General features: G+C 38.7%; 1 protein-coding gene across 1 annotated transcript in view; it reads right to left on the bottom strand.

Annotated features, from left to right (window-relative positions):
* The window catches only part of ADAMTSL3 (ADAMTS like 3), a 371,609-nt gene that overhangs the window by 207,981 nt on the left and 149,001 nt on the right, over nucleotides 1-14,627 (bottom strand). Inside the window, 1 exon segment of the mRNA XM_007470069.1 lies at nucleotides 9,505-9,741. Coding sequence (XP_007470131.1) covers nucleotides 9,505-9,741 — 237 coding nt within the window.

The following is a 14,627-nucleotide window of genomic DNA, read 5'->3' as shown; positions in this document are numbered from 1 at the left end:
CCTACAGGGCTCCTGGGTGACAGCTGTTCTGCTGGGCTCCTGAAATGTTGTTCATGAAAGAACGAATTTGTTTTGTTTAAATGAACTTTAATGTTTTTTAAGTGTATCACATAAACTAGTTGTACTTATTTTCATGCTGCCTTATAAATTAAAAAAATCACTGTAAAACCAACTATTTATATTTGTCCTTAATAGCAAAATCAACTCTTTCTTTTGTTTTCGTTTTTTTTTTCAATTGGGGTATAGTTGCTTTACAATGTTGGATTAGTTTCTACTATACAGCGAAGTGAGGTAGAGTTCCCTGTGCTATACAGCTCATTCTCATTAGTTATTTATTTTATACATATTAGTGTATATATGTCAATCCCAAACTCCCAATTAATCCCACCCCCATTTCCCCCCTTGGTGTCCATATATTTGTTCTCTACATCCGTGTCTCTGTTTCTGCCTTGCAAACAGGTTCATCTGTACCATTTTTCTAGATTCCACATATATGCCTTAATATACGATATTTGTTTTTCTCTTTCTGACTTACTTCACTCTGTATGACAGTCTCTAGGTCCATCCACGTCTCTACAAATGACCCAATTTTATTCCTGTTTATGGATGCATAATATTCCATTGTATATATGTACCACATCACTGTATATATGTACCATATCATTCGGCTGTCAGTGGGCCTTTAGGTTGTTTCCATGACCTGGCTATTGTAAACAGTGCTGCAATGAACATTGGGGTGCATGTGCCTTTTTGAATTATGGTTTTCTCTGGGTATCTGCTGGGTCATATGGTAATTCTACTTTTAGTTTTTTAAGGAACCTCCATACTGTTCTCCATAGTGGCTGTATCAATTTACATTCCCACCAACAGTGCAAGAGAGTTCCCTTTTCTCCACACCCTCTCCAGCATTTATTGTTTGTAGATTATCTGATGATGGCCTTTCTGACTGGGGTGAGGTGATACCTCACTGTAGTTTTGATTTGCATTTCTCTAATAATTAGTGATGTTGAGCATCTTTTCATGTGCCTCTTGGCCATCTGTATGTCTTCTTTGGAGAAATGTCTATTTAGGTCTTCCACCCATTTTCTGATTGGGTTGTTTGTTTTTCTGATATGAGCTGCATAAGCTGTTTGTATATTTTGGAGATTAATCCTTTGTCAGTTGCTTTGTTTGCAAATATTTTCTCCCAGTCTGAGGGCTGTCTTTTCATCTTGTTTACGGTTTCCTTTGCTGTGCAAAAGATTTTAAATTTCATTAGGTCCCATTTATTTATTTTTGTTTTTATTTACATTACTCTAGGAGGTGGACCAAAAAAGATCTTGCTGTGATTTACGTCACAGAGTGTTCTTCCTATGTTTTCTTCTAAGTTTTATAGTGTCCAGTCTTACATTTAGGCCTTTAATCCATTTTGAGTTTATTTTTGTGTATGGTGTTAGGGAGCATTCTAATTTCATTCTTTTACATGTAGCTGTCCAATTTACTCATCACCACTTATTGAACAGACTGTCTTTTCTGTATTGTACATTCTTGCCTCCTTTGTCATAGATTAGTTGACCATATGTGGGTGGGTTTATCTCTGGGCTTTCTATCCTGTTCCATTGATCTATATTTCTGTTTTTGTGCCAGTACCATACTGTCTTGATTACTGTAGCTTTGTAGTATAGTCTGAAGCCAGGGAGCCTGATTCTTCCAGCTCCATTTTTTTTTTTTTTCCTCAAGACTGCTTTGGCTGTTCGGGATCTTCTGTGTCTCCATACAAATTTTAAGATTTTTTGTTCTAGTTCTGTGAAAAATGCCATTGGTAATTTGACAGGGATTGCATTGAACCTGTAAATTGCTTTGGGTAGTATACTCATTTTCACAATATTGATTCTTCCAATCCAAGAATATGGTATATCTTTCCATCTGTTTGTGTCATCTTTGATTTCTTTCATCAGTGTCTTATAGTTTTCTGAGTACAGGTCTTTTGCCTCCTTAGGTAGGTTTATTTCTAGGTATTTTATTCTTTTATTGCAATGGCAAATGGGATTGTTTCCTTAATTTCTCTTGCATATTTTTCATCATTAGTGTATAGGAATGCAAGAATGCATTTCTGTGCATTAATTTTGTATCCTGCAACTTTACCAAATTCATTGATTAGCTCTAGTAGTTTTCTGGTGGCAACTTTAGGATTTTCTATGTACAATATCATGTCATCTGCAAACAGTGACTGTTTTACTTCTTCTTTTCCAATTTCTATTCCTTTTATTTCTTTTTCTTCTGTGATCGTTGTGGCTAGGACTTCCAAAACTATGTTGAATGAGAGTAGCTGGAGTGGACATCCTTGTCTTGTTCCTGATCTTAGAGGAAATGGTTTCAGTTGTTTTTTTTTTGCAGTACTTGGGCCTCTCACTGTTGTGGCCTCTCCCGTTGCGGAGCACAGGCTCCGGACGCGCAGGTTCCACGGCCATGTCTCACGGGCCCAGCCGCTCCGCGGCATGTGGGATCTTCCCAGACCAGGGCATGAACCCGCGTCCCCTGCATTGGCAGGCGGACTCTCAACCACTGCGCCACCAGGGAAGCCCTGGTTTCAGTTTTTCACCATTGAGAGTGATGTTTGCTGTGGGTGTGTTGTATATGGCCTTTATTATGTCGAGGTAGGTTCCCTCTATGCCCACTTTCTGGAGAGTTTTTATCATAAATGGGTGTTGAATTTTGTCAAAAGCTTTTTCTGCATCTACTGAGATGATCGTTTGGTTTTTATTCTTCAGTTTGTTAATATGGTGTATCACAGTGATTGATTTGTGTATATTGAAGAATCCTTGCATCCCTGGGATAAATTCCACTTGATCATGGTGTATGATCCTTTTAATGTGTTGTTGGATTCTAGTTTGCTAGTATTTTGTTGAGGATTTTTGTGTCTGTATTTATCATAACTTTGTTTAATGGTTTACAGGCTACACGTGAGTTTTCAGCATGATTCAAAATTACTTTCTTTCCAGTGGTACCTTTAGTTCATGTCTGCCTCTCTTGTCCTCAGACCCTTCCTGCTGCATTGAGAGCCTTAAAGGAAAGGCCACAAGACAGTGTCTCAGTGATGAGCTGGGTTTACATGTTCAGCAAAACTGGGCAATATTAGACCATCAACAGTTTGGTAATAAGGATGATGAACTGTACTCTATGGGTAACTTTTCATCCTTTCAGATTATCCTTCTTATTTGAGAATACTTTTTATTTTTCCAGGCAATTCTGTAATTATCAATGTAACAGGTTCTTGAGACCTCCACACCTCATAAGATAAAGAGTCAATATCCATACCATTTCTTTTTCTTAAACTTTTTATTTTATATTGGAGTATAGTTGATTAATGAAAGAACAAATTTAAAATAGGACCTATAAGGAGAGTAACATCTCCTTTACACAGACTGAAGAGACCAAGGCTCAGAGACAGTAAGCAGTCACAGGAAACTAATACATCCTGCACCAAGCAGTGTTCACTCCAACCATGTCACTTAGACTGCTTAAGCTGAGGTCACCAATGATCTCTGTTTGGTCCAAATGAAGCAGACATATTTCAGTTCTTTTCCCTCTCGACTTCTCTGAAGTATTTGGCACTGCGAACTTCCTTCTTAAACACTCACCCACCCATATCTTGTTTTTTCCCACTTTTCTATTAAACAGAAGACTGTTTTGTGTAGTCTCCATCATGTGTACCTCTTCCAATGCTTGCCCCTGAAATGATGGGGCCAGAACTCCGTCCTTGGGAATCTGCCCTTCTCATTCAGTCCCTAAGGACATACATTAGCTTTAACCATGGGACGACCCCCAGATCTATATTCCTCATCTAGAATTCTCTCCTAAGCTCTAGATTCATGTTTCAACTTGGATATCCACAGGTACAGCAGGCTCATCATCTTTTCCCCACATACTTGGCCCTCACTCAGTATTTTCTGTCTTGGTGAAGGGCTTCATCATCTACTTAGTTATTATGTCAGAAATCCAGACATCATTCTCAACTTCTCTCTCTCTTTTTTTCCCACATCCAACCGAACATCCAGCCCTAAAAGATCTGCTTCTTTAATCTGTAGAATTTGTCTCCCCTTCTTCAGTCACCCTACCTCCACCTTACTTTAAGCCCTTGTTATCCCAACTTGACCTATTATTATCTGCTCCAACCCTGTCTTCCCCAAATAATCTGCCACATTGCCACTTGAGTGATCTTTCTAAAAACAATCCCAACTCAGCTATTTCTTATAAAATTCTTCAATCTCCTCTCCTCTTATAACTATCAGAATAAGTTCATGATTGGTTTCCACCTACATCTGTTGCCTCAGTTTCAAGCATTATCCCACAGGTATTTTTCACCTCAGCTCTACAGAATGAGTCAAAGATGCTTAAACACACCTACTATCACATCTCTTCACCAGCACTATTCCTTGTGCTTGGGATTCTCTTCCTCATCTTGATATATGTAACTTCTACTCAACTTTTCAAAACCTCAGGGTCAAAACATTACCTCGATCACATTGCTCTTCTTTAGCCCAGATTAAATTGTTTGTCAGTAACAATTATTTTTCATTATAAAAGCAATACACACTCATCGTCAAAAACTTGGAAAACAAAAAAGCATAATTCCATTGACAAATAATAGCTATTATTATCACTTAGCGGAAGAGCTCAAAAGTTAACTGGTGGTTACAAAGGGAAACCACTGACAGCATATGAGATATAGAAAAGTGAAGCAGTAAACTCTGACCTTAGGGAAGATTAAGCAAGAGCAAACATCAAATAAGGTGGTTTAAGAGTAGGAAAGAAAGGAAGAGAGATTGGTTAGGCTACCAAGGGAGACTGACTAGTTTAGTCTTGGGGTAGAAAGGTGAAAGTGAGAGAGGAAAGAAGAGTAAAATGTGAGAGATCTGACAGAGGTACCGGGATAGAGGACATGCAAGCAAATACACTCGGTGACTACAATATGAATTCAGGAAGGTAACACTGAGAATCGTGGTGTCACAAGCAGAAATGAATAGAAATAGCAGTTAGAATAACTAGTGGATCTGGGAAGAACAATACTAGTTCATTTGAGAAGGAGTGGGGATTGGAGGAATTCCGACGGTGTATTGGAGGAATTTGTGGAATCTCCCAGAATGGATATCAAGCTTAAACTAGAAAATTCAGGATTGGAGGCTGAGAGAGAAATGAAAGAAAGACCAAGAGTTATGAAAAGCCTCTGCATTTGCGAGTAGATAAGACTCATTTATTCAATCAGTTTTTAAGTGAGGACTTTTGATGGGGTCAGACACTGTCAGGGTACTGGGGTATGGCAGTGAGTCTAAATGTACCAATTAAAAAGACAGAGAATGTCACAGTAGATCAAAAAACAAGATCCAACTATCTGTTGTCTGAGGAAACCCACTTTAAATATAAAAGCATCTATAAATTAAAAGTAGAGGGATGGAGAAAGACACAGTATGCTAACATTAATAAAAATAAAGCAGGGGTAGGTATATTAGTTTCAGACAGAGCAGACTTCAGAGCAAGGGGAGTTATCAAGGGTATTTATGTAATGATAAAGGTGTCAATACTCCAAAAAAACATAACAATTCTTAATGTGCATATGCCTAACAATGGAATGCCAAAATACACGAGGCAAAAACCTACAGAACTGCAAGGAAAAGTAGATGAATCCACTATTATAGTCGGAGACGTCAATACCCCTCTATCAGAAAGAGGATAGATCCAGCAGGTGGAAAACATTGAGAAGAACTAAATAAATGGAGAGATATTCCTTTTTTGTGGATAGGAAGATTCAATACTATCAAGCTGTTAGCTCTTTCCAACTTGATTCCAGAAAGTTATTTTGTGGATATTAACAAACTGATTCTAAAGTTTACATAAAGAGAGAAAAGGGGCTTCCCTGGTGGCGCAGTGGTTGAGAGTCCGCCTGCCGATGCAGGGGACACGGGTTCGTGCCCCGGTCTGGGAAGATCCCATGTGCCGCGGAGCGGCTGGGCCCGTGAGCCATGGCCGCTGAGCCTGCGCATCCGGAGCCTGTGCTCCGCGGCGAGAGAGGCCACAACAGTGAGAGGCCCGCATACTGCAAAAAAAAAAAAAAAGAGAGAGAAAAGACCCAGAATAGTCAACACAATACTGAAGGGGAAGAACAGTGTCAGGGGACTAACTAACACTGCCCAACTTCAAGGCTTACGAATAAAGCCAAAGTAATCAAGATGGTATGGTATTGGACAAAGAGTAGACAAATAGATCAATGGAACGAAATAGAGAGCACAGAAATCAACTGACATACAACTGACATACAATCAAATGATCTTTGACAAAGGAGCAAAGGCAATACAATGGGAAAAAAAGATAGTCTCTTCAATGAATGGTGCTAGAACAACTGCACATCCACAGGCAAAAAAATGAATCTAGACACAGACTTACATCCTTCAGAAAAACTAACTCAAAATGGATCACAGACCTAAATGTAATACACAAAACTATAAAACTCCTAGAAGGTAACCTAGAAGAAAACCTAGGTGACCTTGGCTATGGTGATGACTTTTTAGATATAACACCAAAAGCATGATCACTGGAAGAAATTACTGATAAGCTGGACTTCATTAAAATCAAAAGCCTCAGGACTTCCCTGGTGGTCCAGTGGTTAAAACTTCGCCTTCCAATGCAGGGGGTGTGGGTTCGATCTCTACGGGTTTGGGGAGCTAAGACCTCACACGCCTCGCAGCCAAAAAACCCAAACATGAAACAGAAATAATACTGTAACAAATTCAATAAAGACTTTTAAAATGGTCCACATCAAAAAAAAATCTTAAAAAAACTAAATGAAAATAAAATAAAATAAAAAGCCTCTGGTCTGTAAAAGACACTGACTGTCAAGAGAACAAGAAGACGAGTCACACTGGGAGAAAATATTTGCAAAAGACACATCTGATAAAGGACGGTTATCCAAAATATATAAATCACTCTAAACAATAAGAAAATAAGCAACCCAATTAAAAAATGGGCAAAAGACCTGAACAGACACCACATCAAAGAAGATATATAGGTGATAAATAAGCATGTGAAAAGATGCTCAACATTACATGTCATTAGGGAATTGCAAATTAAAACAACAATATGATACCCCTACACACGTATTAAAATGACCAAAATCTGGAACAATGACACCACCAAATGCTGGAGGTGATGTGGAATGACAGCAACTCTTACTCATTGCTGGTAGGAGTGCAAAATGCAGTCACTTTGGAAGACAGTTTGAGACTCTCTTACAAAAATAAACATACTCTTACCATGATACAGCAATCACACTCCTTGGTATTTACCCAAATGTATTGAAAAGTTGCGTCCATACAAAAACCTGCACATGATGTTTATAGCAGCTTTATTCATAATTGCCGAAACTTGGAAGCAACCAAGATGTCTTTCAGTAGGTGAATGAATAAATAAAATGTGGCACATCCTGACAATGGAATATTAATCAGCACTAAAAAGAAATGAGCTATCAAGTGATAAAAAGACAGAGAGAAAATTTAGATGCATATTACTAAGTGAAAGAAGCCAATCTGAAAAGCCTACACTGTATGATTCCAACTATATGACATTCTGGAAAACACAAAACTATGGAGGAAGTTAAAAGATCAGTGGTTACCAGGGGTTAAGAGTGGGAGGGATGAGTAGGCAGAGCACAGAGGATTTTTATGGGAGTGAAAATACTCTGTATGATACCACAATGACAGATACATGTCATTATACTTTTGTCCAAACCCATGGAATATCCAACTCCAAGAGTGGACCCTAATGGAAACTATGGACTTCGGGTGACTATGATGCATCAATGTAGGTTCATCAATTGTAATAAAGGTACCACTCTGGTGGGGGAGTGTTGAAAATGGTGGAGGCTCTGCATGTGTGCAGGCAGGGGGTATATGGGAAACATCAGTACCTTCCACTCAATTTTGCTCTGAACCTAAAAAGTTTTAAGTCCTTTTTTTAAAAGGTGGGGAAGGGGAGAGAAGAGTTAAGGAAGAGGCTGGAAAGGCAAGCAAGCATCCTGGATGTCATCATCAATGCAATGACAAGCCATTTAGGGATTTTGGTGGGAGGAGTTAAAAACTCTGATTTAGGCTTTAAGACAATCAATTTGGCTCTGTGTGGAGAATGAATCAAATGGGGACAGTGTTGGAAGCTGGGAGATCAGGACAGGAGGCTATTGTAGTTTAGGTCAGAGCTTATGTGGGGCTTAGACTAGGAAGGAAATCAGTGGAGATAGAAATGGTGGATTCAAAAGAGGCTTTGGAGGTAGAACTGACAGGACTTGACAATGGATTAGATGTGTGGATTGAAACAGAAGAATCAAGAATGACTCCAAGGTTTTGTGGTGAGCAACTGGAAGCCGTTTTCTAGATGAAAAGATGTAGGAAGGAGAAACTAGTCTGAGGAACAAGACCACGGTTCATCTAAGCATGTGAAGTCAGAGATGCCTGGCAGTGTCTGACACTTAGTAGATGGTTAGGTTCATTTGCTACTGTTACATTTTTGTTATGAACATAATTGGGTAGATGGAATACTAGGCATTCATTATGTTTACATTTTTTTTTCCAGTGATCAAAGGAATGGGGTGGAATCCTATCCTTTCCCTACTATCCCCATACTGTCTCAGCAACCTGTCATAGTCCCCTGAATCCTCAGACCCCTTACAAGCCGTGTGGGATTATACCTCAGACACACTCACTGCAGCTCTCCAAAGTCCACTCTGAAAAGTCTGCTGGAACACATTCATGCTAATTAATTAATATATAAGTCATTGCTCCGGGGGTGAATTCTTATCCTTTCCCTACTATCCCCATACTGTCTCAGCAACCTGTCATAGTCCCCTGAATCCTCAGACCCCTTACAAGCCGTGTGGGATTATACCTCAGACACACTCACTGCAGCTCTCCAAAGTCCACTCTGAAAAGTCTGCTGGAACACATTCATGCTAATTAATTAATATATAAGTCATTGCTCCCAAAGACCCAAAACAATGAATTAGTTTTAATAAGAAAGGTCAGAGAACCTATCAATATTAGTCTTCCAAAGCAGTGATTCTCAAAGTGGGGTCCCTGGGCCAGGAACATCAGCACCTCCTGGGAACTTGTTAGAAATGCACATGTTCAGGCCCTACCCCAGACCGACTAGATCAGACACTCTGGCATTGGGGCCCAGAACACTGTGTTTTAACAAGTCCTTCATGTGATTCCAATGCACTTTCAAGTTGGAGAACCACTGATCCAGAAAATCCACAAGTCATATATTGTAATCTTTTGATTCTACAGGGGCAAAATTTACACTATTTTAAATAAGTAAAACATAAGCTACAGGTGAGTAACACTCCCTAAAAAAATTTTACATTAAAATGATCAAAGACAATATTTCATCTGCGTGAACAAAAGTGCAGAAGAAAAAGATTACTGAGAGTGGTCGTGGCACATCCTTGAACCAGGGGTACAGGAAGTAGGTGTGGCTTACCTGACACATGCCACTGATACACATGTCCAAGGAATCAGCATTGCAACGAGTTCCATCCAAGACCTTGGGTGCCAGCTCCACTACCAAGTTCTGTCCCCGTGCGTGACACTTGAGTGCACAGGGGGCAGAAGGATCATTGTACTCTGGAAGCCACTCATAATAACGCCCCTGATACTGAACATCATTGTAGGCTGAACACTGCTGGGCTCTGAAGTCCTCTGCATCTGGAGGGCAGTCCTGGGGGCACAGAAAAAGGGCCACATGCACATCACCCAGTGAGATGGGCCAGCAGAAGGCTGAACAAGTGTACCTGAGTCCCATGAGAGCAGACCCCAATTGCTTCTCTCCCAGAAGTCACTTCATTCCTTCACTTTTTTTTTTTTTCCTTCAAAACAGAATCTGTAGTGTGGAATTCTACTGGTACCTCTGTGATAAAGGAGGGGATCACCTCATTTATTCTGATTATTTTTCCACCCAGGTTGTTTTCTCCAGTTAATTAAAGCTTACCGTACTTAAATGCCAAATTTTGCTCTATTTTAACCATACCGAATATAAATTTTCAAATGCATTACACAACCTCCTTCTTTTTGAGACAAGGGAAAATGGAATGTTTTTGATTTTTCCAGGTGACCTAAGGTCTTCATAGGAAATACTAATTATCTTCCATGCCTTTAGGAGCCATTTCAATGTAAAGGATTGTTACTAACTGGCCCCAAACTGCTGTGCTCTGTGGGGACTTGTGTTTGTTTCATCGCTTTTGTCATTGTTATTTAGTTCATCACTTTTCCTCTCTTCTTTTCAGACCCCCAGCCATGCTCTTTACTGGTACCCAGTGCCTGCCTTCAACAGGCTCTAGAATGGAAAGAAATAATGTAGCTTTTTCAAATTCTGTCTACAACAAAAGCAAATAAATCCCAAGTTAATACCCCAAGGAGCTCTCATAATAATAGGACGAAGTGTTTGTACAAGTCTTGATGACTCAAGGTCTTTTTATTTAATTACTAATCAATCTCATCAGATATTTCCAAAGCAAGATGCCGGATGATAAAAATGTTACTTTACTCTTCAAAACTGAGCACACTGTGATGACCTAGAGGGGTGGGATGGGGGGTGGGGTGGGAGGGAGGCTTAGGAGGGAAGGGATATATGTATACATATAGCTGAGTCACTTTGTCATACAGCAGAAACTAACACAACATTTTAAAGCAAATATACTCCAATAAAAAAAACAACAAGAGGAAGGAGTCCTTGTAAGTTAGGCATAGAGAATAAAAATTGAGAAGCAACTCCAAAAAGCTGTAATGGCCATTCAACAGTACCTAATAATGACTTCAAATCTAGTTAAATCCAAACTAGAAAGTGATGAACAAGAAATAATGGCTACTCAATAGGGGGCTGCAAATAGACACAGGGGTAAAGTACTTTTGAAACTTTAGATAAGGGAGCTTATTATTTTTACAAGTTTCCCCAGAAGGACAAATCACCCCCAAAGTACAATAATGTTAGCTTAAAATTATTAGAAGACACTTGTTTTAGATTATATTATACTAATCATTGTTTTTCATTTATTTTTCCAAATAAGCCAATTAATTCTAAAAGCTCAGCAACAAACCAAGCAAAACAATAAGACAATTCAGCGTAAAGTTATTTAAAATAGTCAGGGTTTCCCTGGTGGCACAGTGGTTAAGAATTCACCTGCCATTGCAGGAGACACGGATTCCAGCCCTGGTCCAGGAAGATCCCACATGCCACATAGCAACTAAAGCTGAGTGAAAAATGCCAATCCCCCAATCTTACTCACATGATTACATCTTAAGCATCTCAACCACTGCGCCACCAGGGAAGCCCTGGAGTTGTTCTTTATCTTGCCTGTGTCAGTATCAATATCCTGGTCCTGATACTGTACTATAGTTTTGCAAAACCTTACCATTGTGGGAAACTGGGTAAAGGCAACATGGGACGTCTGTGTATTATTTCTTACAACTGTATGTATATCTACAATTATCTCAAATAAAATGTTCAATTAAAAACAAACAAAAACAAAACAAAACAAAAAAAAGTTGAGCACAAACTTCCCAATTAATGGGAATGAATTCATTGTATACAAACTTCCCAATTAAATAGATACAGAAAGGCAATATATTATTATTTTTCTTATTGCAAAAGAAATAAATGTTCATTGTAAAAACCTTGGGAATAGTTTCTATTCAAAAAAAGAATAAATAACAAAGATTCTTACACATAAATCTTTGCACAAATTTTTGATTATTTCCCAAGGACAAATTTCTGGAAATGAAATTTCTGAGAAAAAGAGTGTGTTTCATGAGCTTTTCAAAATATTACCACATTGCCCTCCAGGAAGGTCTTATTATTATCATCAGGCTATATAAGTTCCCTTTTCTCAGTACCTCCTCTCAGTTTGGATATTATAATTTGCTAAAATTTTTTCCAATCATACGTGTTACATAGAATTTTAACATTTTAATTTGCATTTCCTTCTTATTATTTAGGTTTAATATCTTTTCATGTATATTTGCTTTCTGTATTCATTCTTCAAAAATTTCTTGTTTTCTGTCCTTCATTTATCTATTGGAAGGTTTGTGTTTTTATTATTTTTAACAGATAAAGCTATTAAATTTCATAGTGAAGTTATCGACTCTTTGTCATTTGTATTAGAAATATTTTCCCCATTTAATCTTGTTTTTGGTGCTTTGTGAAGGCAAGAAGTTTTGAATTTTTATGTAGTCAGCTCTATTCATATTTCCTTTAAGGTTTCTTTCTTTACTAATCAGATATGCTTTTCCCTCCCTGCCCTGAAAACAGATAAATGCTTAAATGTATTTTTCCAGTTCCTTTATAGTTTAGCAATTATGTTTAACTCTTTATTACATTTGGAATGTATTTTGATCTATGGGATGAGGTAGAAATCTAACTTTATTTTTCTGCAAATAGTTATTAACAAATTATCAGCCAGAATTTTAAAATATAATTTCTTCTATTTATCCCATTTTTACTACTTAATTTTTGTATTTTACTGTGTTTATGCTTTGGGTCTTGATAAAGTGCCTAAAATCCTTTTTGGAAGTAGGTAGGGAATAAGTAAAATATAATTAGTAGACTTTCCCCTGGAATTAGTTGTATTACTTTGCTGTGAATCATTCCAAAATCTTCTATTACACCCATATTTTTCTTTGTTTTCACAAAATTAACCTTTAAGCTAGGTCACACCGATGGAAGAAAGTATCAAACTGCAGAAGATTAAAATTGGATGTCATTTCTGTCTTGGAATGAGGACATCTTCCATCTAGCCATAGATAAGATCATGAGTGACAAAATTGTATCACCTCCTCTTTGCTCAATCAGGGTCAATTTCTTCTGTATCTGACTTTTGTTTTGTTTTGTTTTTGTTTTTTGGGGGTTTTGTTTTGTTTTGTTTTGTTGCGGTACACGGGCCTCTCACTGTTGTGGCCTATCCCATTGCGGAGCACAGGCTCCGGACACGCAGGCCCAGCAGCCATGGCTCACAGGCCCAGCTGCTCCGCGGCATGTGGGATCTTCCTGGACCGGGGCACGAACCCATGTCCCCTGCATCGGCAGGCGGACTCTCAACCACTGCGCCACCAGGGAAGCCCCTGTATCTGACTCTTTGAAACCCAGAGAGTATAAGAGAGCAGGGTAAAAACAACTTCCCTTGCATTAGGCTCACTTAGCATCTTAAGCATACTTGAGGAACTACAAGTGCTAGCTGTCTGACTCTTGAATATCTTAAACTCCTCAAACCAAAGAAGTTTCACAAAATCAACTATGGGTAATTAACAGAAGCCAGCCTAAACTGAGCCCTTGTGAAGGGATGGCCAGGTTTGTATGTGTGACCTAGCCTCCTTGGCCACAGCTGATTATCAGAGGCAAACATCTGGTCCACGCCAGGTCAATATTTCCCAGGAATTCAGAATTGCAACAAAAGAGCCGGAGCTAAAAACTCACATCAATCTGGGCTGGGCTAGCCATTTCTTTTATGTGATGCATGTTGAAGCAAAGTGAGCCAGTTCCCACAGGAAGAGCAACAAATTAGACATGAAAGGTCAGATAATAAAACATGGGTTTCAGCTGAAGGAGTAAGTAACCTGGGCTTCACTTTCTGATTCCCGGGTCCAGGCCCTCAAGATGTGCTCATTCCTAAATTCCGCTAAATATCCACTCACCCATCCAGTGAATCCCATTTTTCTTGAGCTAATTTGAGTGGGTTTCTTTTCCTTACAAATGATGATCCCTGATTAAGACCACCGTATATCTAGCCCATGCTTTCTAGTTTACCAGGAAATATTACTGACATTCTCTCTTCACTACCACCCTTTGAGCGAGCTAGGTCAGGATTATCATTACCCTAGTTTGTATAAATGGAGAAAACTGTGATACAAAAAGTCTTTAGTCGCTAGCCCAAAGGCATACAACTAGAGTATGACAGAGCCAAGACTGATTCGCAAAGAAACAAGCATTTCCATTATATGATACTGCTTTCTAGTAATCTTGGGGGACATTGACTACTTACATTAAATGCTTTCATTTACATGGCATTCTTCCACTGTCAACACTACGTCTATCTAGTCTGGTTCAGATGGGTTGCATGCCCTGGCTCAAGACAACCTAGGGATTCTTGTGTCTAAAGTTTAGTTGGCATTTAGGAATCTTGGATGCCAAACATCCATCTGCTTTCCTTTCCCTGAGAAGCATTTCTTCATATTAGTTAAGTTCAAGACAACATTCATTTATTAAATATACTTTATGGGTTTTGCCTAGGTGACATGCTGTAAGGAACACAAAAGAAGAATATAATCCATCAGTTACCTAGTGAGCTTGTTATCTTATTAGAGATGTAGCATCTGTGTGCATGGAATACATTGAAACAGTGGGTTATTTATTACTGGAATTTGTAGACTTACAGTAGGACTTTGCAATGAAGGACATAAAATTGTTATCCAAGAGTTAAATTTAAAAGTGAATAAATGGAGCTAATAAGGAAAGAGTAAATCTAATAAGGAAACAATAGATCCTAGATCAGGAAGACCTGACTCAGTCAGGAGTGGGTAGCCAGCCTGGGAGGCATAGAAAAGAAAAAGGAGGAA

The sequence above is a fragment of the Lipotes vexillifer genome, unplaced genomic scaffold (assembly GCF_000442215.2).
Source record: "Lipotes vexillifer unplaced genomic scaffold, Lipotes_vexillifer_v1.1 scaffold532, whole genome shotgun sequence".
In the NCBI taxonomy this organism is placed as follows: Eukaryota; Metazoa; Chordata; class Mammalia; order Artiodactyla; family Lipotidae; genus Lipotes; species Lipotes vexillifer.
Note: the sequence above shows the minus strand (reverse complement) of the source record. Positions and strands in the feature narration are given on the sequence as shown.